Here is a 22,964-nt window from a genome sequence, read left to right on the forward strand (position 1 = left end):
ACTATGTTCATAGGAGCCTTATTTATAATAGCCAGAAGCTGGAAAGAACCCAGATGCCCCTCAACAGAGGAATCTATACAAAAAATGTGGTACATTTACACAATAGAGTACTACTCAGCGATTAAAAAGAATGAATTTATGAAATTCCTAGGCAAATGGTTGGACCTGGAGGGCATCATGCTGAGTGAGGTAACCCAATCACAAAAGAACTCAAATGAAATGTACTCACTGATAAGTGGATATTAGCCCTAAAACTTAGTATAGGGAGATATAAGATATAATATGAAAAACACATGAAACTGAAGAAGAATGAAGACCAAAGTGTGGACACTTTGCTCCTTCTTAGAATTGGAAACAATCACCCATGGAAGGAGTTACAGAGACAAAGTTTGGAGCTGAGACAAAAGGATGGACCATCAAGAGACTGCCATATCCAGGGATCCATCCCATAATTATCCTCCAAACGATGGATGACACCATTGCATACACTAGCAAACCTTTGTTGCAAGGATCGTGATATAGCTGTCTCTTGTGAGACTAGGCCGGGGCCTAGCAAACACAGAAGTGGATGCTCACAGTCAACTATTGGATGGATCACAGGGCCCCCAATGGAGGAGCTAGAGAAAGTATCCAAGGAGCTAAAGAGATCTGCAACCCTATAGGTGGAACAACACTATGAACTAACCAGTACCCCAGAGCTCTTGACTCTAGCTGCATATGTATCAAAAGATGGCCTAGTTGGCCATCACTGGAAAGAGAGGCCCATTGGTCAGGCAAACTTTATATGCCCCAGTACAGGGGAATGCCAGGGCCAAAAAATGGGAATGGGTAGGTAGGGGAGTGTGGGGGGGAGGGTGTGGGGGACTTTTGTGATAGCATTGGAAATGTAATTGAGGAAAATATGTAATAAAAAAAAAGAAAAAACAAGACTTGAATCTACTCAGAGATCCATACCATAATCAGCCACTAATCCTAGACACTATTGCATATCAAGAAAGATTTTGCTGAAGGCACCCTGTTTCAGCTGTCTCATATGAGGCTATGCCAGTGCCTGGAAAATTCAGAAGTGGATGTTCATAGTCATCTATAAGATGGAATAAAGGGCCCCCAATGAAGAAGCTAGAGAAAGCACCGAAGGAGCTGAAGGGGTCTGCAAACCTATAGGTGGAACAACAATATGAACTAACCAGTACCCCCAGAACTTGTATCTCTAGCTGCATATGTAGCAGAAGATGGCCTAGTAGGCCATCACTGGGAACAGAGGCCCCTTGGTATTGCAAACTTCATATGCCCCAGTACAGGGGAATGCCAGGGTCAAGAAGCAGGAGTGCCTGGTTAGGAGGGGAGGGTAGAGGGAGGGTATAGGGATCTTTAGGGATAGCATTTGAAATGTATATAAAGAAAATATCTACTAAAAAGTAAATAAAATAAGAAAAAAGAAGACTTGAATCTAAATCATATGCATGGTATGTTGTAGCAGATTAAGATGTACTTCGAACTATGACATTTTGTTGTTGCAATTTAACAAAACTTCTCTGTTTAGAATTTTACAGATTTATTTTATCCACCCCTAAACATACCTTTACAGATCCTAAGAGTAAGAAAGTTTATATTTTGGCAGAAGTTCATTAAATTACCTTGATTAGGAAAACATGTTTTGTAAACAAGAGCCAAAAAGGGAAAGGATTACTAAATCCTAAGTATTAGTAATTACATCTATATAGCTTTACAATTATATACAAATTTTTAAAAATTTAAGTACCATAAATATGTGTATAATAGCCTTTTCCCAACAGAGTAGAATGCCACATTCCCTCTGTCCTTAATCTTTAGCTCATATGTCAAAGTTTTCCAAGAAAACCTTGAATTCTCATAGAATTTTAAGGTCTGATTTCATACTCTTCAAGATGCCAATGACAGAGAACAAAAAGAAACAAAGCAGGAAGTTTATTTATACACCTGTGCTATAACTGCAGGTATGGAGTATTCACATAGACGAAATACTTGAAGGCATTACACAAATATATAAAGAAACGTTGCCTTTGGCTCCCTTCTTAGAGCACCCTGATGGCTAAGGAGTGGAAGGAGGTATGGAAAACCTTCTGTTAGGCACATCAACAAGGGGAAGTGTTACCTGTAAAGGTCTTTTCCCCTCACCTGCTCTATCAATACAAGGAGAAGCCACAGAACAGAAATCAAGAAAGTGCACATGAGCCTTGATATAAACTTTTGGCTCCTCCTCTTTACCAGCATTATGACACTTGATGAAAGATTGTGAAAGGTTCTCTGTTAAGCATCATCTCTATACCTACAAGTTGATACTTCTGCATTAGTGTTGGGAGAGGTGGTTGGTTAGTTCCTAGGAAAGGCGATCTTGAGGTTTATCTAACCTTTTTTCCTTTGTCTCCACCATTTTTTAGTTACTTCTCTGTATACTACTTGGACCCTGCTAATACTCTCTTTATTGCTCCTCTCACTATGCTCAAATGACTCTGTCACAGCACTCTGGTGGAGTCAGCTTACAAAGCGAAAGCTGGGAAGCTGGTTCATGAAGCAAAGAGTTTCAAGGAAACTCCCTTCCCGGGGGCCTGGCATTTTCTCCCTAATCTATATAAACCATAAAATTAATGTTTCCATTCCCGCATTAGTCTAGTGTATAGATTCAGGTGCACTCTATTAAGCATTACCTTATAGTAAATGCCTTTTAAGATTGTATTCTAACATAGCTAAAGCCTTTTCCCAGTGTTCTTAGATTCCAGATAGCAGCAAGGAACTTAACCCATTCAGTAACTAATAAAGCGCTAGCCATTAATTCAGTGTCTGAAAATAGAGTCTAATATTCTCACTGAGATAGAAATTCGTATTATAGACTACATTCCATGCCAAGAGCAAATTTGTATACTATACTGAAAATGGATAGTCTTCAGATATAGATAAGAATTAACGAGGCCTAGAGAATTTTGGGGTCAGTGACACTACATTATTCTTGAGGCGTGTCAAGAGTTAACTACCCTGAGGCAATTAACTCTAAGTGTAAAACTCTTGCCTGGCAGAAAGTGCTAATCTCTAATGTAAACATTTATCTGGTCCCTACAAATTCCCTTTGTAGTCACTCCCCTTGCATCTGTGCTAATCTCTAGTGTTATACATTTATCTGGTTCCTTTTGAAGTCACTCCTTTTGCACCTGAAAAAATTCAATGTGCCTTGTTCTGCAATTTATTCTGTATTATAAAAGTCTGATGCTCGACTGGAACATTACATTCAGATTCAACACCTCTCTTGTATGTTTGACTGACTATCACTACATCCTAATCTCTGCCCATCTACTCTAGAGACACTTTCCTATGCAGGCACAGGGGACCAGAGGGCCTGCGGCATGACCCTATTTTCTTTCCTCATTTGTTTTAGCAGTTATTCCAGGCTACATATATATTTACATCTTAAGATTTGGTGCTAGGTGACTCAGGTGAGACACAACATGATATATTTGTTGTATCCATCTGGATTACCTCATTGAACATGATCATTCCTAGTTCTATCCATTTACCTGTAATGTATATGATTTTGTTTTTCTTTAAAGCTGGATAGTATCATAGTGTAATGTACCACATTTTCATTATCTGTTTATTGGTTTGAAGATATTTAGATTGTTTCCATCTCCTGTCTATTGTCAATATGGCTGAGCAAGTATCCGTGGAATAGGATGTCTAGTCTTTTGGACATATTACAAGGAGTGGTAATGCTGTGTCATATGGAAGATTTATTTTTATCCTTTATAGAATTTTCAACATTAATTTCCAGAGCAGCTGCACCACCAACAGTGAATTAGGGTTCCTTTTCCACATCTCCTCTAGCATCTATTGTTCGTTGTTTGCTTTTTGTAATTCTGTTTGGAATAAGATAAGATCCCAAAATTGTTTCGAGTTTCATTTTCTTCATTGCTATGAGCAATGAACTTTTTTTTCCCGATGTTTTGTAGCTATTTTTTTCTTCCTTTGAGAATTCCTGGTTCAGATCACACAGATATTGTTTTTGTACTCTTTGCTTTTGAGTTCTATATATATTCTGGATATTAATCCTCTGTCAGATGTATATAGCTGACAAGGATTCTCTCCAAACCTGTGGGCTTCCTCCTCACCTGGTTGACTGTTTCTTTAGCTGTGTAGAAGCTTTTTAGTTGTTGACCTTAGTTTGGGAGAAATGATCTCTGATTTAGAAAGGCCTTTCCTACACCTGCATCCCATGAAGCACTTCTTATGAAATCTTCCAGAGGTTACAGGGTTTCAGCTTTCAGCATTTAGGTCTGTGATCCATTCAGAGTTAGTTTTCTGCAAGGTGACAGATGTGGATGTAGTTTCATTCATCTACATGTGGATATATTCAGCTTTCCAAGCACCATATGTTGAAGATGCTAATTTTCCTCCAGTGTTTTTATACTTATGATATATTTATTCCTAAGATATGTAGCAAATTTCACACAGAGTGTAAATTCTTAAGGCTGACAGAGTTTGGTCCATGAGAAATAGATTTACAGTGTTAAATATTGGCTTTAGTATCTGTTAGTCATGTACAGATTAAATTTCATGGTCTATAATCTTTCTTTTCACTGTTAGTGATGTTGTTCTCATGGGAGGCTGAGGTTGTTACAAGAAAATGTATAAGGATTTTTCCACTCATAGCAAAAATAAAATATGTATGCTACACTTCAAGTGGCTGGGGTCCTGGAATTCTGAGGAGGAACAGCAAGGGGAAGAAATAAGGTCAGAAATAGAGACACATGTACAATAATGTCAAGTGAGCTCTTCTACTGCTAAAACCACAATCCAGAACTTCAGTTTGCTAATTAGGCATATCGTAGTGTGTATAGGTAGGGAGCAATCAGGACTAGCTCTTAGCTATGTGGCTCTCAGTCTTGGTAGGACTTCTCTGTAGGTGAATAACCTCAGGATAGAATCATTAAAAAGGAATAAGCTGCATTTGTTAGTGTTTGCACAAATTGACCAATCATTCTTAAATACTCACTTGTGAATTCCTGAAGAGAAATTTGCTATCCTTCTGCATGGCCCATACAGTTCTGAGAACTTGGAGTCATTAATTAGGCTGTCCCGAGTGAACAATACACATTTCCTAAGAATGTCACCTGCTTATGTCTTCCTCCACTCCCTACAAATGGACTGTTATGGGAAATCACAAACAATGCTACATTGGCCTGATCATGTTGGGCTTGCATCACACTCTTCTTAGGAGAACAAACTTCCTTTGAGCATTCTACAGAGGATGTTGGCATGATTTTTGCATATGTGTCTTCTACTATATTTGTGATGCTCCTCTGCCACCTACATTTTCCTGTCACTCCAAAGTTGTTCTCTAAGAGGAAAGTGTCTAAAATATGTCTGCTGTGGTCTGAGGCTGTATATGTAGCAGGGAGGTAGAATTCTGTTGTGGCCGTCAGCAGCTCGCAACGTGAACGGTTTGACTGAGAAGGCCGCTCGAGCTGTAAGAGAGGAATTTAGACGGGGCGGAAGAAAAAACGGAGCTAAGACAATTTCATTCTGATCAAAGCTCAAATTTTATTGTTGCGACATTAGTTATGAAGGAAGGGGGAGGGGACCCGATTCCCGCGGAATAATCTCTGGTCCAGTAGAAAGGTGCACGTGTGTGGCTCCTCAGGTTCTAGCAGTGGGCGTGGCAGAACGAATGAGCAGGAAGCTCCACCCCAGCAAGCAGGTTTCAGGCTAGGGGAGGGGAGACTACATCTCCTCCCTTTTATTAACAAAATTAAAAAAAGAAAAAGCTGGCCTGAGGGGGGAAAATTATCTATGCTCAATAGTTCTGCCTGGAATCTAGGGCTAAAGAAAAAACTTGCTTCACTGGGATTCTTTAACTTTTTTTATGGTAAACTGTATCTGGCTTAAGACTGTCCTTTTTAGTAAACAACTAACTGAAAGGCCTGGAGCTGCAGACTCTGACTTTATAATGCTAATTAGTACTTGGTAGGTAACTTTCTAGTTGAATTTTAAGTAGGGCGTTGGAACTCTGGCTAAGTTTGACTGAACGATGTGAAAATAACACTAAGTTGAATTCCTCCGCATTTTTGGAAGATAGGTGGGAAACAGGGAGAAGGCGTTCAACCGGCTCTTTTATTTGGGTGGGAGGCAGTGAAGGGCTTGCCCTTTCAATAGTACGTCTCTAAAATGTTGTGGCCGTCAGCAGCTCGCAACGTGAACGGTTTGACTGAGAAGGCCGCTCGAGCTGTAAGAGAGGAATCTAGACGGGGCGGAAGAAAAAACGGAGCTAAGACAATTTCATTCTGATCAAAGCTCAAATTTTATTGTTGCGACATTAGTTATAAAAAAAGGGAGAGGGGACCCGATTCCCGCCAAATAATCTCTGGTCCAATAGAAAGGTACACGTGTGTGGCTCCTCAGGTTCTAGCAGTGGGCGTGACAGAACAAATGAGCAGAAAGCTCCACCCCAACAAGCAGGTTTCAGGCTAGGGGAGGAGAGACTACAGAATTCTATCCTATTCAGACCAGTCATGTCATAATGATTCTTAGCCAGACATAGTGCATACATTTAATATCAGAGGCACAGATCTCTGTGATATTGAGGCCAGCACTGTCTAAATAGCAAATTTCAGACCAGCCAAGGCAGTGACACAATGTCTCACAAACTAAATAAGCAAAGCCAATGTTAGCCATCAGTACAATGAGGAAACATTTCTATTGACAAGTTGGGCAACAAAGAGTCTTTCCAGGAGTGAAGAATGCATTATAAAAGAAATGTGTAGACTGTATCTCTATTGGTTTTTTTCTTTTTTAATTTTTTATTTTTATGTATTTTCCTCAATTACATTTAGAATGCTATCCCAAAAGTCCCCCATAGCCTCCCCCCCTGCACTTCCCTACCCACCCATTCCCATATTTTGGCCCTGGCATTCCCCTGTACTGGGGAATATAATGTTTGTGTGTCCAATGGGCCTCTCTTTCCAGTGACAGCCAACTAGGCCATCTTTTGATACATATGCAGCTAGAGTCAAGAGCTCCGGGGTACTGGTTAGTTCATAATGTTGTTGCACCTACAGGGTTGCAGATCTCTTTAGCTCCTTGGATACTTTATCTAGCTCCTCCGATGGGGACCTTGTGCTCCATCCAATAGCTGACTGTGAGCATCCACTTATGTGTTTGCTAGGCCCTGGCCTAGTCTCACAAGAGACAGCTATGTCAGGGTCCTTTCAGCCAAGGCTTGCTAGTGTATGCAATGGTGTCATCGTTGACAAGTTGGGCAACAAAGACTCTTTCCAGGAGTGAAGAATGCATTGAAAAAGAAATGTGTAGACTGTATCTCTATTGGTTTTTTCTTTTTTAATTTTTTATTTTTACGTATTTTCTAATTATGGGATGGATCCCTGGATATGGCAGTCTCTAGATGGTCCATCCTTTTGTCTCAGCTCCAAACTTTGTTTCTGTAACTCCTTCCATGGGTGTTTGTTTCCAATTCTAAGAAGGGGCAAAGTGTCCACACTTTGGTCTTCGTTCTTCTTCAGTTTCATGTATTTGGCAAATTGTGTCTCATAATTCCGATATACGAAGTTTCTGGGCTATTATCCACTTATCAGTGAGTACATATCATTTGAGTTCTTTTGTGATTGTGTTACCTCACTCAGGATGATGCCCTCCAGGTCCAACCATTTGCCTAGGAATTTCAATAATTCATTCTTTTTAATAGCTGAGTAGTACTCCATTGTGTAAATGTACCACATTTTTTGTATCCATTCCTCTGTTGGGGGACATCTGGGTTCTTTCCAGCTTCTGGCTATTATAAATAAGGCTCCTATGAACATAGTGGAGCTATGATACGGTTGGGACATCTTCTGGATATATGCCCAGGAGAGGTATTGTGGGATCCTCTGGTAGTACTATGTCCAATTTTCTGAGGAACTGCCAGACTGATTTCCAGAGTGGTTGTACAAGCTTGCAATCCCACCAACAATGGAGGAGTGTTCCTCTTTCTCCACATCCTTGCAGCATCTGCTGTCACCTGAATTTTTAATCTTAGCCATTCTGACTGGTGTGAGATGGAATCTCAGGGTTGTTTTGATTTGCATTTCTCTGATGATTAAGGATGCTGAGCACTTTTTCACGTGCTTCTCAGTCATTCAGTATTCCTCAGGTGAGAATTCTTTGTTTAGCTCTGAGCCCCATTTTTAATGGGGTTATTTGATTTTCTGGAGTCCACCTTCTTGAGTTCTTTATATATATTTTATCTCTATTGTTAACCAGCAAATGGAACCTTTAAGCTTTGCAGGAACTTTAGTTCATTTGGGAATGAAGATAATAAAAGACCAAGGAACTCCTGATTCAGCTTGATTTGGAGTATTTGGTAGGTGGAGGTTGCAATTCTTTTGGCTTTGTTTTATTTTTGCCCTCTCAATTAACATTCAAGACTGAAATAGTCCGTAGTCCCCAGAGGTGTGGGCCCAATACAGTTACAATTCCACCTGAAAATCAATCTACTTCTGGTTTATTTGAAACCCTGCCACTCACTCCTATTTATTAAATACCAAACCACCCAGAAGTTATAGCAAACTGTACAATTGAACAATACTAACTGTTACTTGGATTTTTACAACTGTATCATATGTTTATCTTGAGACTGGAGAGATGCCTCTGTGGTGAAAAGCATTTGCTCTTCTTGGAAAGGACCAGGGTTCATATCCAGGTATCCATGCCAGGGAGCTGACAGATAACTACCAGTAATTCCAGTTCCAGAGGGTCTGACATACTCTTCTAGCCTTCACAGGCAGGCACTGCCCACATATAGTGCATTTGTATAGATACAGAGAAAGTATTCATTGCATGTAAAATAGAAGCAAATACATATACTTTAAAAATATCAAATTGTAGGGTACAAGCTAAGACAAAAGATCTAAGAAGCATGTTGTGATGCTTAGGTGACTAAAAATGTTCACCAGAGGCAAAACAGTTTAGGTGGAGGTGAGCTAAATTCAAATGAACATCTGTAATGTTTACATGCAACATTTATTTAAAGGACTTCAAAACACTGATTTGGTGATCAGCAGTAAGGTGTTCATTTAATATCAGTTGCCCCTTGGTGGACTTTGTACCTGAAGATAAGTTTTTTGATCCTGAAGATCCAGCCTGTAATATACCTTTCCTTTGATAACTCCATATACTCACTATACCAGAAAGAAAATCAGCATTTTCATTGTCATGGACAGCAGAAATTTGGAAGTATGCATTCAGAAAACTGAGGTTCCTACATTTGTGTTCCAGATGTAGATAAATAACTACAAATTTTCATATTAGATTGTGGAAGTTGAGTGTTCCCTTTATGTCATGAGCATATCAGGAGTACACGTGGAGTTGCTTTCTCCTATGGATGTTTCTTGGCATGTCCAACAGGCTATGTTCCAGTTGTAGACTTAATGGTAATGATATAGTTTGAAGGCACTTGTTAATAAGGAATTGTGAATAATAGTGATCTCATCTATAACTTCCTGATTCCCGACAAGGGTTGGTATCAGGTGTCAACGCTTTCACCTTTTTCGAGCTAAGCAGAAGGGTGGAGGCTATGGGTGTGGACTTTGTCTCAACCTGTTCACATTTCTCCTATGTTTGGAAATGTATATTCTAGGAAAAGTTTTGTGGATCACATCAAATCAATCAAGTTCAAATGGAATCAAATATAGTGCTCATGAGGAAAGGAAAAAAATGTACATACCTCATGAGCTAATCAAATAAAGCTTTATTTGACATCAACTATTTCCCAGTTATCTATTCAATAACTTACAGATGGATTGGTGTAAGAAAAGCAAGGTACTTCCTGTATTCCCTTTCTATATTTTTCAGTTCAGTGCCTGTGAAACTGGAATCACAGCCTCAGACTCTGTAGGGTACAGGGGAACAGAATCATAGATAAAGTGTGGCATGGTAGGTAAGTTACTGAATTATTGAGAATTAAATCCTCATAGAAGGACTTGAGATGTTTTAGAGGTATACCTCAATCTATTCATATGTGTGCATTTTGTGAACATCATTACACACTTACTAGTTTACATTGGAGTTTCTTTCAAAACAATAGTTCTGAAACTTTTAGGAGATCTAGTTGACATTATACATTATGCAACAATTTTGAAGGTCAAATTCAGGTTATGATAGAAAAGGATAAAAATTATCTTTGCTGTGTAGGGTTATTTTCAATGAGCAACTCTATTGCAACTTTGGAGAATGACCTGGATTAGTGAACACTGCTGACACAAGAGCATTCCCATTTTCCCTTTATTCTTTATGTGATTTGCTAAGGTGACACTTTTGGTGTTAAAGAAAAATGAGAGGTTGGGGAATGCTCATTTTTCAAGTTTGAACTTGAAGACAAATTGATTGCTCTGCACAACTCATCTCTGATTACATCTGAAGACTGAGCTGTGCTGGGAGATCCCAAAAAGGGTCAGAAAACAGCAGTAGCTACTGCAGTCAGTGAAAAGAAGCAGATGTGTAGACATCTAGCTATTATCCCTGAAGCACTGTGCCAAGTAGCCCATGTTATTGCCTTCTTCCTGCTACTATCCTGCAGGCAGTGGGAGATAGGTTATGCTTCTTACAAAAGCACATATTTGTACACTTGCTTTCATTAATACATTTAAAGGGTTCTTTAAAGTAGGCATAAACAGTGAAGTTATTTAAATTACTAAAAATGGAAGGCTTCAATTAATCATCAAAAAAGGATGAATGGAACAGTAAGGAACCAGTGTTGGGGAAGAGAAGAGAATTTGGAAATGGCTCATTGAAAGGAATGTGTGAAATATGTTACAGATGCTGTTGTAAATCATTCAAGATTAATGACTCAGGAGGCTGGAGAGTTTGAACTGTGTAGACAAAAGGATCGATGGGATATTAGGGCAGAGCTGTTATCTGGTCGTTTGCCACAGATTAGTTATTTTATTTATTAGATATTCTATCTAGCCCCTGGTTAGTTGATTTTATGGGGTTTTGGAGGGGTTGTCCTTGATCCCTCTGTCTCCTATAATTCTTCCTCTACTTTATCGAAGGGATTCCCTGAGCTCTGCCTAATGTTTGGCTGTGCATCTCTGCATCTGATTCCATCAGTTGCTGGATGGAGTCTCGTTGATGACAATTGGGTTAGATACCAATCTATGAGTAAAGGAGAATATCATTAGGAATTCTTTCTCTTTTATTTCCCCCTTGTCATATTTGATTCTATCCTAGGTATCTGGGCTATTCAACTTCTGGGTCCTGGACCTCAAGGCAGTGTCATGGGTGGGCTTCCTCTCTTGGCATGGGAATTAAACTTGATTAATCATTGGTTGGCCACTCCCACAGTTTTTGAGCCACTTTTACCTAACACATCTTGTAGGCAGGACAAATGTAGGTCAAAGGTTTTGTGGCTCATTTGGTGTTCTAATCCCTCCACTGGAAGTCTTGCCTAGTTATAGGAGATGGCCAGGTTCTGGCTCCATACTTCGTCCTACCTATTGCTAGGAGTCTTAGCTAGGCTTGTAGGACCCCAAGAAGGAGCCCCCAACTCAAGTCTCGGGTCGCGGGGTTACCCAAAGAAACATGAGAGACTTCCTTGATGCAAAAGCATGAGGTAGCTTTAATGGCAGAGCTCCAGGTTGATAAGTATCTCGCGCAGGAGACAGAGGAATCAACCCTGAGACTCAAACACTCGCGGTTTTTATTGGGTAGGGTTTAGGGGCTAGGAAGATTGGCACGGTTACACCTGATTGGCCCATTCAAAGTTCAGCAACATGATTATGAGTCAGCAGAGTAGTACGTGCAGGCCGGGGCATATAAGAATTCTAAACCTGGGTGCTTCTCAGAGTCAACAATGCATCTGGTTAATGTTTCAGCTTTTAACTATGCTCTCTATAGAAAGGGGGGCAAGCAGGAGGCGCCGGGCTGCTGGATGGTCAATGAGTCAGCCAAGATAGTCAGAACCAGTTCCTGCATTCCTTCCCTTATCTTTTAGGACCTGATGACCTCGCTTCAAGAAGGACTCGGGTGCCCGGGTTTGTTTGACATACATACATGAATCAAAGTTCTCAAGGTTTTTTTTTTTCTTTTCAGGCTCACTCTAGTAGATTCCTGGAGTTTTCATTGCATAGTGTTTTTAGCTCATCCCTGAGATGCTCTCCCCTCCCCAATTCCAGTGGTCTTTCTCAGTACCCTCTCCCTCTATCCTTCCCTCATTTGACCCCTTTTTTCCCCTAAGCCTGACAATGTCTATTCTATTTTCCTTTGAGGCCTCTTTGTTACTTAGCTTCTTTGAGTCTGTGGATTGTAATATAGTTATCCTTTACTTTATAGCTAATATCAACTTGTGAGAACATGCCATGTTTATCTTTCAGGATCTGAGTTACCTCACTCAGGTTTTGAGTTACCTCACACAGGATGATGATTTTCTAGGTCCATCCATTTGGATGGCAACTCTTAATAAATATTGCATCAACTGAAGGGAAGGAGACATTCTTAACCAAGAGGATGACTGCAGAGGAACATCCAATAAACCGAGACACTTAAGCTTATTTATTTAGCTGTGTGAATTAACTCTTTGATTTCTTCCAAGTACCTGCTTGGATATTTCAATGCCTTATAAATGTAGATTTCATACCTTTCCCCCAGACTCTGTAATTCTATAATCTACTTCTGGGATACCCAAACACATATCCTGAGCCACATTTTTCTCCAAATGCCAGCTGTTTGGCATCTACATCTGTGCTGCTAGCAAAGGCTCTCTCTGCCTCACACTGATAGAAACCAATTTCACTCAATATCATAAGATGTACTGCTAAAATTCAGAACCATGAATTAAGAACAATTGTTTTTTCCAAGCATAGGTCCTGAAACATTATATTTTATTTTATTTATTCTTTTCATAATAATTCATCCTAACCACAGCCTCCCCTGCAATTGTGTCCTTTGTATACTTCATTACTGTTCTGCCTGAAATCAATTCAGCAGCAGTTCCTTTTAGTAGTGGTTAAACAGCTCTTCTGCAAACAAGAACCATCTTTAAGTCTGTGCTTCCTAAGGCCTCAGGTGGAGGAGCACTGTCACACCCTGCACTATATGACTTCTATGATTCAGTCAGATATTCCATTACCTGGCAGTGTATTTCCTCTTAATATCCCAGAATAAAGAATATGCATCATGGCTGGATGGAAGTTCAGTTTCTCTTTATTCCTTTTCTAAAAAACAAACAAACAAACAAACAAAAAACCCAGAAAACAAAAACAACCCTCCCCCCAAATACCTGCTTCTGCTTCTAGCACTGTACCTGATCAATATTTTGGGAATATAGATGGCAGTGTTCTCTCTTTTTCTCTCTCTCTCTCTCTCTCTCTCTCTCTCTCTCTCTCTCTCTCTCTCCCTCCCTCCCTCCCTCCCTCCCTCCCTCCCTCCCTCCCTCCCTCCCTCCCTCCCTCTCTCTCTCTCTCTCTCTCTCTCTCTCTCTCTCTCTCTCTCTCTCTCTGTGTTTGGTGTTTTGTTTTGTTTTGTTGTTTTATTTTTTCCTCATTTGATTTAGAGTTTTGAAGTTTTGTTGTAAATATTTCAAAAATCTGATTCAGGTAGAATCTGCAATGATAACTCACCACAAGATGGTTTTCCATGGCTAAAATCCTATACTCTTATAAAAGCTTGGATATTGCTATAGTTCTTCATGGAGTGTGGTTGGACCTACATCACCTGTAACAGGGCTGTACTAATAGAGGTATGTGCCTCCAGGCCCAACCACTTGAGTTTGATTTCTGGGACCCATACAGTAGAAGCAAAGAACTGACTCCCACAAATTGTTCTCTTAACTTCTACACTCACACCTTGCCATGTGCTTCTCCCCACCCAACTAACTACATAAATGCAGTAAAAATAGTAAATACAAATGCAATTCTACAATATATCTCATACAACTTATCTGACTTACCAAGATTATGAAAAGATGATGGAGAATGAGCTGAAGGCAGACATCCAATGGTGGCTATGTGGGTCATAAGAAATCTACTGGGTAAAGGCCCTTGATTGCCCTATGGTAAGTGCAGTAGCTAATGAGAACTATTCATAATGATGTCATTTGTCAGCTCTTAGCCTCAGGTGCTAAAACAATGGCTCTTTCCCTGAAGTGACTCAGTCATAACAGTGGCATTTTTGAATAAACTCTTCAATATTGGCAGCAGCATTGACAGTTCTGACAAGCTGAAGTGTTTAGCTGAGGTTGACAGAGTACTCCTGTATTTTTCCAGCACAGCTGCTGGCTGCTTCAGAAAGTTTAAATATTTCATTTTCCTTGCCATCCTTTTCTTCTCTCTTTCTCTCTCTCTCTCTCTCTCTCTCTCTCTCTCTCTCTATATATATATATATATATATATATATATATATATTTGACTTTTGAATTTTCTAGTCACCTAATCATTTTAAAATTTCTAATTGCCAGCAATGACACTTTAAATGTTGAATACACAGTCAGCCCTACTGATTGAATGAAATGGTAAAGGGACAGGGATGGGAAGAGTCTGTAAATGCACTGACAGTATTTTCTGTGACCAATGACTGCTAGCATCTGTCTTAAGAGGGAACAGTTTGCCATCTTCTCTTGGAAATTTGGCATATGTAGGAGAAGATGGTAGAGGGGTCGACATGTTAAAGAACTTGTAGAAAAGAAAGAACAAACAATGTCTACAGGAAGAGTTTTGAAATACTGTCTGTTGAAGTTATTAAATCTACATAGAAAGCTAATAAATGAAATCCAATGTATGATTCTGACCTAACCTTATATCTCCCTGCCTGTGATTTCAGACTTTTAATGATCTGATCAACCCTTCTACTTTATTCTCTATTATTTATATGTGATGGTTTCTTGTTCTTCTCCCTAGGGAGTACCACTGGGGAACACCCAATGAGGTCTGCTAAATAAATTTCTAATTAATTCTCAGGATATTTGTTCACTTTTCCCCATTTCCATTGATTGAATGATAATTGAAGGGAAGCAAAGAAAAAAAGGCACTGAGGAGACTGGATGCCACTCTACCACCACAATCTGTCCAGGGAAAGTAGCATCATTCTTAGAGGGAATATGATTGATTCTAAAAGGCAAAAAATGTAGGTCAAATGTGACATTATCCAAAGAAGAGAAAGATGAAGGGGGAAACTCTATGCTGAGTAGGGTCACAGGTAGCCCAATGATGTTAGCACACAGGTATTATTTCTCTGTGTTTATGGAAAAAAATCTGTAGTAAATAGAAGACCCTGACTCCATGGCTTACTGAGGGCGCACTTGGTATCTTTTGCTTCTCTTCTTTCTAAGAAACTTATAAATATATGAGGAAAATACCCCTCCACATCTGAAAAAAAAAAGTGTAAATGGCTTTACACTCTAGCAACGAACTAAGGATGAACTAAAGAGGGACAAATAACCTTGAATTTAAGACAAATAGAGGGTCTCATGAAAAAAGGCTTATGGTCCCCAGTCAAGAAAGAGATGTATCAAGCGGTTGGAAAAGCTCCAAGTACCACAGTTACTGGAAGCAAGAGGAAAGAAAAGGACTCTGAGTCATAAGACTCAACCTAGTAATGATAGCCAAGGGTGGGATATTTTCTATTTTGTAGAGTCCCTGTCAGGCCAGTTATGGATGAATGTGCACTTAAGTTATCTCCTTCTAGCCTAGCAAGGCTGGCTGTGACCATCTGCTGCCCCTGGAGCAGAGCCACCTGCTGTGTTGCTCTTTTTGATGTGCCACTACCTGCCTGAGGCCCAACCTGCCTGAGGCTGAATGAGTTCTCTTCAAGGAATCTTCTGGAGTTAACACTGAACTGCAATCTTCACGAGTTCCCACTAAAAGGCTGAACTATCTACTTCTAAGGAACTTGCTTGGCAAGGGAAGGGCTTCCCCTTTTCTTTACAAAGCATGTTTGCTGACATTAAATTTGAACCTTGAACAGGAAGCTTGTCTTGGTTTCTTTCTTATCACAGGCAGCCCAGCCCTTATTCTCTTTCAGGTTTCCAAAATGCCTTTCCAGAATAGAACCCAGCTCTGTGATCTGCTGGCCAGACACAACACCTGTACCAGCCCATTACAGGGAAATCCACTCCCCATGGGGTGAGGCAGGCAATCCTATAAAAAAGAGTCTCAGTGCTTGACTGCAGTATTCCTGGTACTCAAGCATTGGTCTGCTCCGGAGAACCTGGTGAGTCTGATTTCTTGAGTTCTTGAGAGGGTCTGCTCTTTTTAGTACTCTCATGAGCACAGTAAGTTTGGTCGGTCCAAATTGATCAAGGGATGAGTATGACTTAGAAGACGCAACTTTAGGAATGGAGGATATCATGTGGAGTGCAAGCATGCTTTTGCTTTTGTTCGAGCTATAATTTGATATCCAGGGAAAAGCAAAATAATTGAGATAGTTGTGATTTGAGATGAAAACAAAACAAAATATGTGCTTTCCTTTTATCATATCCTGATGGATATGGATAATCCCTTTCAAAGGCTTATGCCACAAGCTGATGAGAATCCCACCTATTCTTTCTTTTTTTTCTTTTCGTTTTTTTTTTTATTATGTATTTTCTTCAATTACATTTCCGATGCTATCCCAAAAGCCCCCCCTCCCCCCTGCCCACTCCCCTACCCACCCATTCCCATTTTTTGGCCCTGGCATTCCCCTGTACTGGGGCATATAACGTTTGCCTGACCAATGTGCCCCTCTTTCCAGTGATGGCCAACTAGGTCATCTTTTGATACATATGCAGCTAGAGTCAAGAGCTCTGGGGTACTGGTTAGTTCATAGTGTTGTTCCACCTATAGGGTTGCAGATCTCTTTAGCTCCTTGGATACTTTCTCTAGCTCCTCCATTGGGGGCCCTGTGATCCATCCAATAGTTGACTGTGAGCATCCACTTCAGTGTTTGCTAGGCCCCGGCCTAGTCTCACAAGGGACAGCTATATCACCGTCCTTGCAACAAAGGCTTGCTAGTGTATGCAATGGTGTCAACATTTGGAGGCTAATTATGGGATGGATCCCTGGATATGGCAGTCTCTAGATGGACCATCCTTTTGTCTCTGCTCCAAACTTTGTCTATGTAACTCCTTCCATGGGTGATTGTTTCCAATTCTAAGAATGAGCAAAGTGTCCACACTTTGGTCTTCGTTCTTCTTCAGTTTCATATGTTTTACATATTGTACCTTATATCTCGCTATACTAAGTTTCTGTGTTAATATCCACGTATCAGTGAGCACATTTCATTTGAGTTCTTTTGTGATTGGGTTACCTCACTCAGGATGATGCCCTCCAGGTCCAACCATTTGCCTAGGAATTTCAATAATTCATTCTTTTTAATAGCTGAGTAGTACTCCATTGTCTAAATGTACCACATTTTTTGTATCCATTCCTCTGTTGAGGGGCATCTGGGTTCTTTCCAGCTTCTGGCTATTATAAATAAGGCTGCTATGAACATAGTGAAGCATGTGTCCTTCTTACCGGTTGGGACATCTTCTGGGTATATGCCCAGGAGAGGTATTGCAGGATCCTCCAGTAGTACTATGTCCAATTTTCTGAGGAACCGCCAGACTGAATTCCAGAGTGGTTGTACAAGCTTGCAATCCCACCAACAATGGAGGAGTGTTCCTCTTTCTCCACATCCTTGCAGCATCTGCTGTCACCTGAATTTTTGATCTTAGCCATTCTGACTGGTGTGAGATGGAATCTCAGGGTTGTTTTAATTTGCATTTCTCTGATGATTAAGGATGTTGAACATTTATTCAGGTGTTTCTCAGCCTTTTGGTATTCCTTGGGTGAGAATTCTTTGTTCAGCTCTGAGCCCCATCTTTTAAGGGGGCTATTTGATTTTCTGGAGTCCACCCTCTTGAGTTCTTTATATATATTGGATATTAGTCCCCTATCTGATTTAAGATAGGTAAAGATCCTTTCCCAATCTGTTGGTGGTCTTTTTGTCTTATTGACAGTGTCTTTTGCCTTTCAGAAGCTTTGCAGTTTCATGAGGTCCCATTTGTCAATCCTCGATCTTAAAGCACAAGCCATTGCTGTTCTATTCAGGAATTTTTTCCCTGTGCCCATATCTTCGAGGCTTATCCCCACTTTCTCCTCTATAAGTTTCAGTGTCTCTGGTTTTATGTGGAGTTCCTTGATCTACTTAGATTTGACCTTAGTACAAGGAGAGAGGAATGGGTCGATTCGCATTCTTCTACATGATAACAACCAGTTGTGCCAGCACCATTTGTTGAAAATGCTGTCTTTTTCCCACTGGATTGTTTTAGCTCCCTTGTAGAAGATCAAGTGACCATAGGTGTGTGGGTTCATTTCTGGGTCTTCAATTCTATTCCATTGGTCTACTTGTCTGTCAGTATACCAGTACCATGCAGTTTTGATCATAATTGCTCTGTAGTAAAGCTTTAGGTCAGGCATGGTGATTCCACCAGAGGTACTTTTATCCTTGAGAAGAGCTTTTGCTATCCTAGGTTTTTTGTTATTCCAGATGAATTTGCAGATTGCTCTTTCTAATTCGTTGAAGAATTGAGTTGGAATTTTGATGGGGATTGCATTGAATCTGTAGATTGCTTTTGCCAAGATAGCCAATTTTACAATCTTGATCCTGCCAATCCATGAGCATGGGAGATCTTTCCATCTTCTGAGATATTCTTTAATTTCTTTCTTCAGGGACTTGAAGTTTTAATCATACAGATCTTTCACTTCCTTTGTTAGAGTCATGCCAAGATATTTTATATTATTTGTAACTATTGAGAAGGATGTTGTTTCTCTAATTTCTTTCTCAGCCTGTTTATTCTTTGTGTAGAGAAAGGCCATTGACTTTTTTGAGTTAATTTTATATCCAGCTACTTCACCGAAGCTGTTTATCAGTTTTAGGAGTTCTCTGGTGGAATTTTTAGGGTCACTTATATATACTATCATATCATCTGCAAAAAGTGCCACCTATTCTTTCAACAGCTGTTTGTGTTGTCCACTCATTCCATCTGGAATATCCTAGCATTTGATGGGTACTGTCTATAAGAATTTCAAGGTTATGAGGATATTCTGTTCACATAAATAGTATTTTCCAGTGGTGTGAAACAGAAATAGATTCTTAGGGGAAATGGCATGAGATTTTCAAAACAGGTTTGCCGAAGCTGACGAAAAAAAAATGTGTAAGTAAAAGAGGCAATCCAGGACCTCCTAAAATAGTATGGGAAATTCGTATGCACACATAGGTACACAGGGTTCTACAGTCCCAAAAGCGTAGTTTCTCCATAGGGATCACCTGTTTTCAAAACTGTCATGTAATATCTTTCAGATTCTGAGACTCAAGTACGATGTCTTACTACCAGCAGCAGTGCAATCAGCCGTGCCGGCCTCCTCCTGTGTGCCCACCCCCGAAGTGCCCTGAGCCTTGTCCTCCCCAAGTGTGGCCTGGGCCTTGTCGTCCTGTCATGTGCTTTGAGCCTTGTCTTCCTTCAGTGTGGCCTGGGCCGTGTCGTCCTGTAGTGTGCTATGAGCAATGCCCACCTCAGCCATGGCAGTCAACATGCCCTCCTGTGCAATTTCCACCATGCCAGCAGAAGTGACCACCCAACAGGTGAAGGCCTCCCAGTCATCAGGACCAGGGGAAGTGAAAGAAATCTGTCTCACCAGCTCACCGACTCCATAGCAACACTTCCATCCTCCTTTGAAAGCCTGTCTGGATGCAGAAGAATCTTCTCCACCCTTCATCCTCCATGTGCTTATGATGGCTCCTCACAGAGAAGGCATTGCTCTCAGGCTGATCTCCTGCTGCTTTCCTGGGGATGCTGAGAATGATCCTTTCTCTTGTTTTTGTACACCAGGGGAAGCACAACAGGTATCTACTCTGTGCTTTCAGAGGAGCCTTCTCAGCCTGCCTGTTACCTGATCAGGGCAATGGTCACTGCTGTTTCATTTCCTGAAATAAAAAAGGACCCCTTTGGTGATGGTCTAATAAATACTTTTTTTCTTGCAAAACTGCCTAATATTGTATTACTATTTTGGCTTTTTTCTATCCTGTGGTAGAGAGTTTAAATTTTAATTCAATGTTTCCTAAATGTAGTCAAATCAAAGACCAATACAAACTTTTCCTTTCCATTGATTAGTTGATTTATTTATATTTCAAATATTTTCCCCCTGCCTGGTTTCCCCTTGAAAACCCCCTACTCCACCACCCCCTCCTCCCAATTCAATCTAATTTCAAAGTTATGTCTTGACCATACAAAGATTTCATTGTTTTGAAGACCAAATTTCTTAACTTCTTAAAATATTATCATTTTAAATATAAGGTAAAACACTATCATCAGTCAGCCACCTATTTATCTACAATCAATTACTAACTTTCATCTTTAGTATACATTTGAATTGTCACCTATGGTATAGTTACTGTCAGACCCCATACATGCTATAGAGTTCAGTAATTGTCCATGCACTAGGAGAAGCAGCTCTCCATCATTATCAGCAATACCCCTGTGACACTTTCTCATAACTACTCAGCAAATGCTATTTTAAAACTACATTTTTCTTCCCCAATGCCTTCTTTCTTTATTAATTTAATACATTTCTTTTGTGATACTAAAGAAAGGGGGCTTTGTGGTTCTTATGAAATCTCTTGATATGATAGCAATCCTTAAAAACAGGTTTGATTGAAGAAATGGGTAGAAAAGCATTTTTGAGAGGTCAAATTGCCTTTTCCATAGGTATCCTTGCTATTCTGACATCTCACAAAATCCTGTACATTACGACCTTCCTCATTCTTAGCTTCTGGAAGCCAGTCTTTACAGAATAACATGGTTAATGGCAGCTGAAGACATAGTGGAGTTAAGAAGTTACTGGGGATTCCCAAAGAAACAACTTGATCAAAGTTCTGAAGGCAAGGAATCCCTGACTTTACATTACAGAGGAATCTCCAAGTGAGCTTCAGGCACTGATGAGATTCAGGCAGAAATTTAGGCAAAACCTCTTCTTTTAAAAAGACTTGAACAGGTGTCCCCTTGGGAAGGATAAGCCACAGAGAGACATGAAACACACAAGGCAGAAGCAATGGAAGATGGCCATCTTGGGTCACACTGCCCGAGAAAGCATATAAAGCCTGTTCTCACATGCTTTTCCTGTTACCATTAAACATATACGACAATCACTAGCAGATTTCTGCAGATCTACAAAGATGTAGTGATGCTATATAGACAATTAGATGACTTCTTAATTCTTAATGATGATTCTATAAGAATTCTTAAGATTATATCAGTATTCATTAAGCTCTTTTATAGTGGGACTGCTATTAGGTCCTTTCTGATATAAAATCTTCAATGAAAATTCTACCTGTCTCCCATGTGTCACCAATTAATTGCATCTTAGAGAGTAAGCAGACATCTACTACTCAGATTCCAAGAGGCTGTAAAAATATTATAGGTGCTAGGACAAAAGATAAAATATCGAGTGGGATATCTATAAAAAATTCACTAATAACTTAGTTATGATTTTTAACTCTCCATGAACCTTTTGAGCTGTGACAGGTGATAAATGTTTAGCCGGATAATTATTTCTAATGGATATGAATGTAAACATTAAATGTTGTAAACTTCTTATTCAATTTATAATTTAAATTTATGTGTAAATTTGTGATGAACCTTTTACTATATGATCATGTATTCTGAAAGATGTATAAGTGCTGACGACAAAGAAAAGAGACAGAACTGAGCTGAAGAGAACTTTTTGACATAACTGAACTCAGGAAGGGTGATATTGCAGACATCAAGGGAATGGGTACTATTCAAAAAGGAATGCCCCATAAGTGTAACCACGGCAAAACAGAAGAGTCTACATTGTCACTCGGTGGGCCGTGGGCATCATTGTAAACAAGCAAGTTAATAAGGGCAAGATTCTAGCCAAGAGGATCAATGTGCGGATTGAGCACATCAAGCTCTCAAATAGCAGAAACAGCTTCTTGAAGTGGGTGAAGGAGAACGACCAGAAGAAAGAGAAGCCAAAGAGAAGGGCACCTGGGTACAGTTGATGTGCCAGCCTGCACCACCTATAGAAGCACACTTTGTGAGGACCAACAGAAAAGAGCCTGAGCTGTTGGAGCCCATTCCATATGAATTCATGGCCTAATAAACAAAAACGAAAAAAGGACCCAGACTCCAAAGTGTTTTCCTTAAAAAAAAATAATAATGCTTGTCAGACATTAATACTTTTTCCTTTGGAAAATATTGGTTCATGTTTGTAGCTACTTTTTTGTTTGGGTTGTTTGATTTGTTTATTATTTGTTCAGTATTTATTTATTTATTTAGGGTTTTTTTTTTTGAGACAGAATTTGTGTATTTTCTTTCTAGTACTAGCTGTTCTTGAACTTGTTCTGTAGATGAGGCTGGACTTAAACTTAGGGATCCACCTGTCTCTGCTCAAGTGATGGCATTAAAGGTTTGTGCTATATCTATCGTTGCAGAAACTTGATGTGCCAGGGTGGAAGGAGACACAAGTGGCCTCTATTCTCTCAGAGGAAAGGGCTAAAGGGGACAGATTATCAGCGGTGAACTGCCAGGAGGGGAGGCAGTAATATGGATACAAAGTGAATAAATATATTAATTAATAGAAAAATTACAGATGAACTGCTCTCAGAAAAACAAACAAACTGAAACAATAACAAAAAACAAAAAAGCAAAGCTACCCATACACATAATTAAAAATAAATTTTAAAACATCTTTAAAAACATTTCTTAAGTAAACTAGCCTGTTGTTATAACTCGTTCCCTTGCTATACTCCATCATGTCTTTCAGTGGTTTATTAAATTTTACATAATGAGATGCTCATTTTACAAATTAAGGTTGCCCAATTTATGCTGCCAATTCTTTGCTTTAATTTTAATTTTAAATTATATTTTAAAATTTAAATTAAGCTTTTGATTGAAAAAAAAAAACCTT

At 39.7% G+C, this 22,964-nt stretch overlaps 1 protein-coding gene across 1 annotated transcript; it reads left to right on the forward strand.

The window, feature by feature from the left end:
* Window positions 1-16,096: 16,096 nt before the first annotated feature.
* Sprr2a2 (small proline-rich protein 2A2) lies at window positions 16,097-22,754 on the forward strand. The gene is made up of 2 exons (NM_001164787.1): window positions 16,097-16,224; window positions 19,336-22,754. The coding sequence occupies exon 2, from the start codon at window positions 19,355-19,357 to the stop codon at window positions 19,604-19,606; it is 252 nt and encodes an 83-aa protein (NP_001158259.1). The 5' UTR covers window positions 16,097-16,224; window positions 19,336-19,354; the 3' UTR covers window positions 19,607-22,754.
* Window positions 22,755-22,964: the final 210 nt, after the last annotated feature.

Source organism: Mus musculus, chromosome 3 (assembly GCF_000001635.26).
Source record: "Mus musculus strain C57BL/6J chromosome 3, GRCm38.p6 C57BL/6J".
NCBI classification, from domain to species: domain Eukaryota; kingdom Metazoa; phylum Chordata; class Mammalia; order Rodentia; family Muridae; genus Mus; species Mus musculus.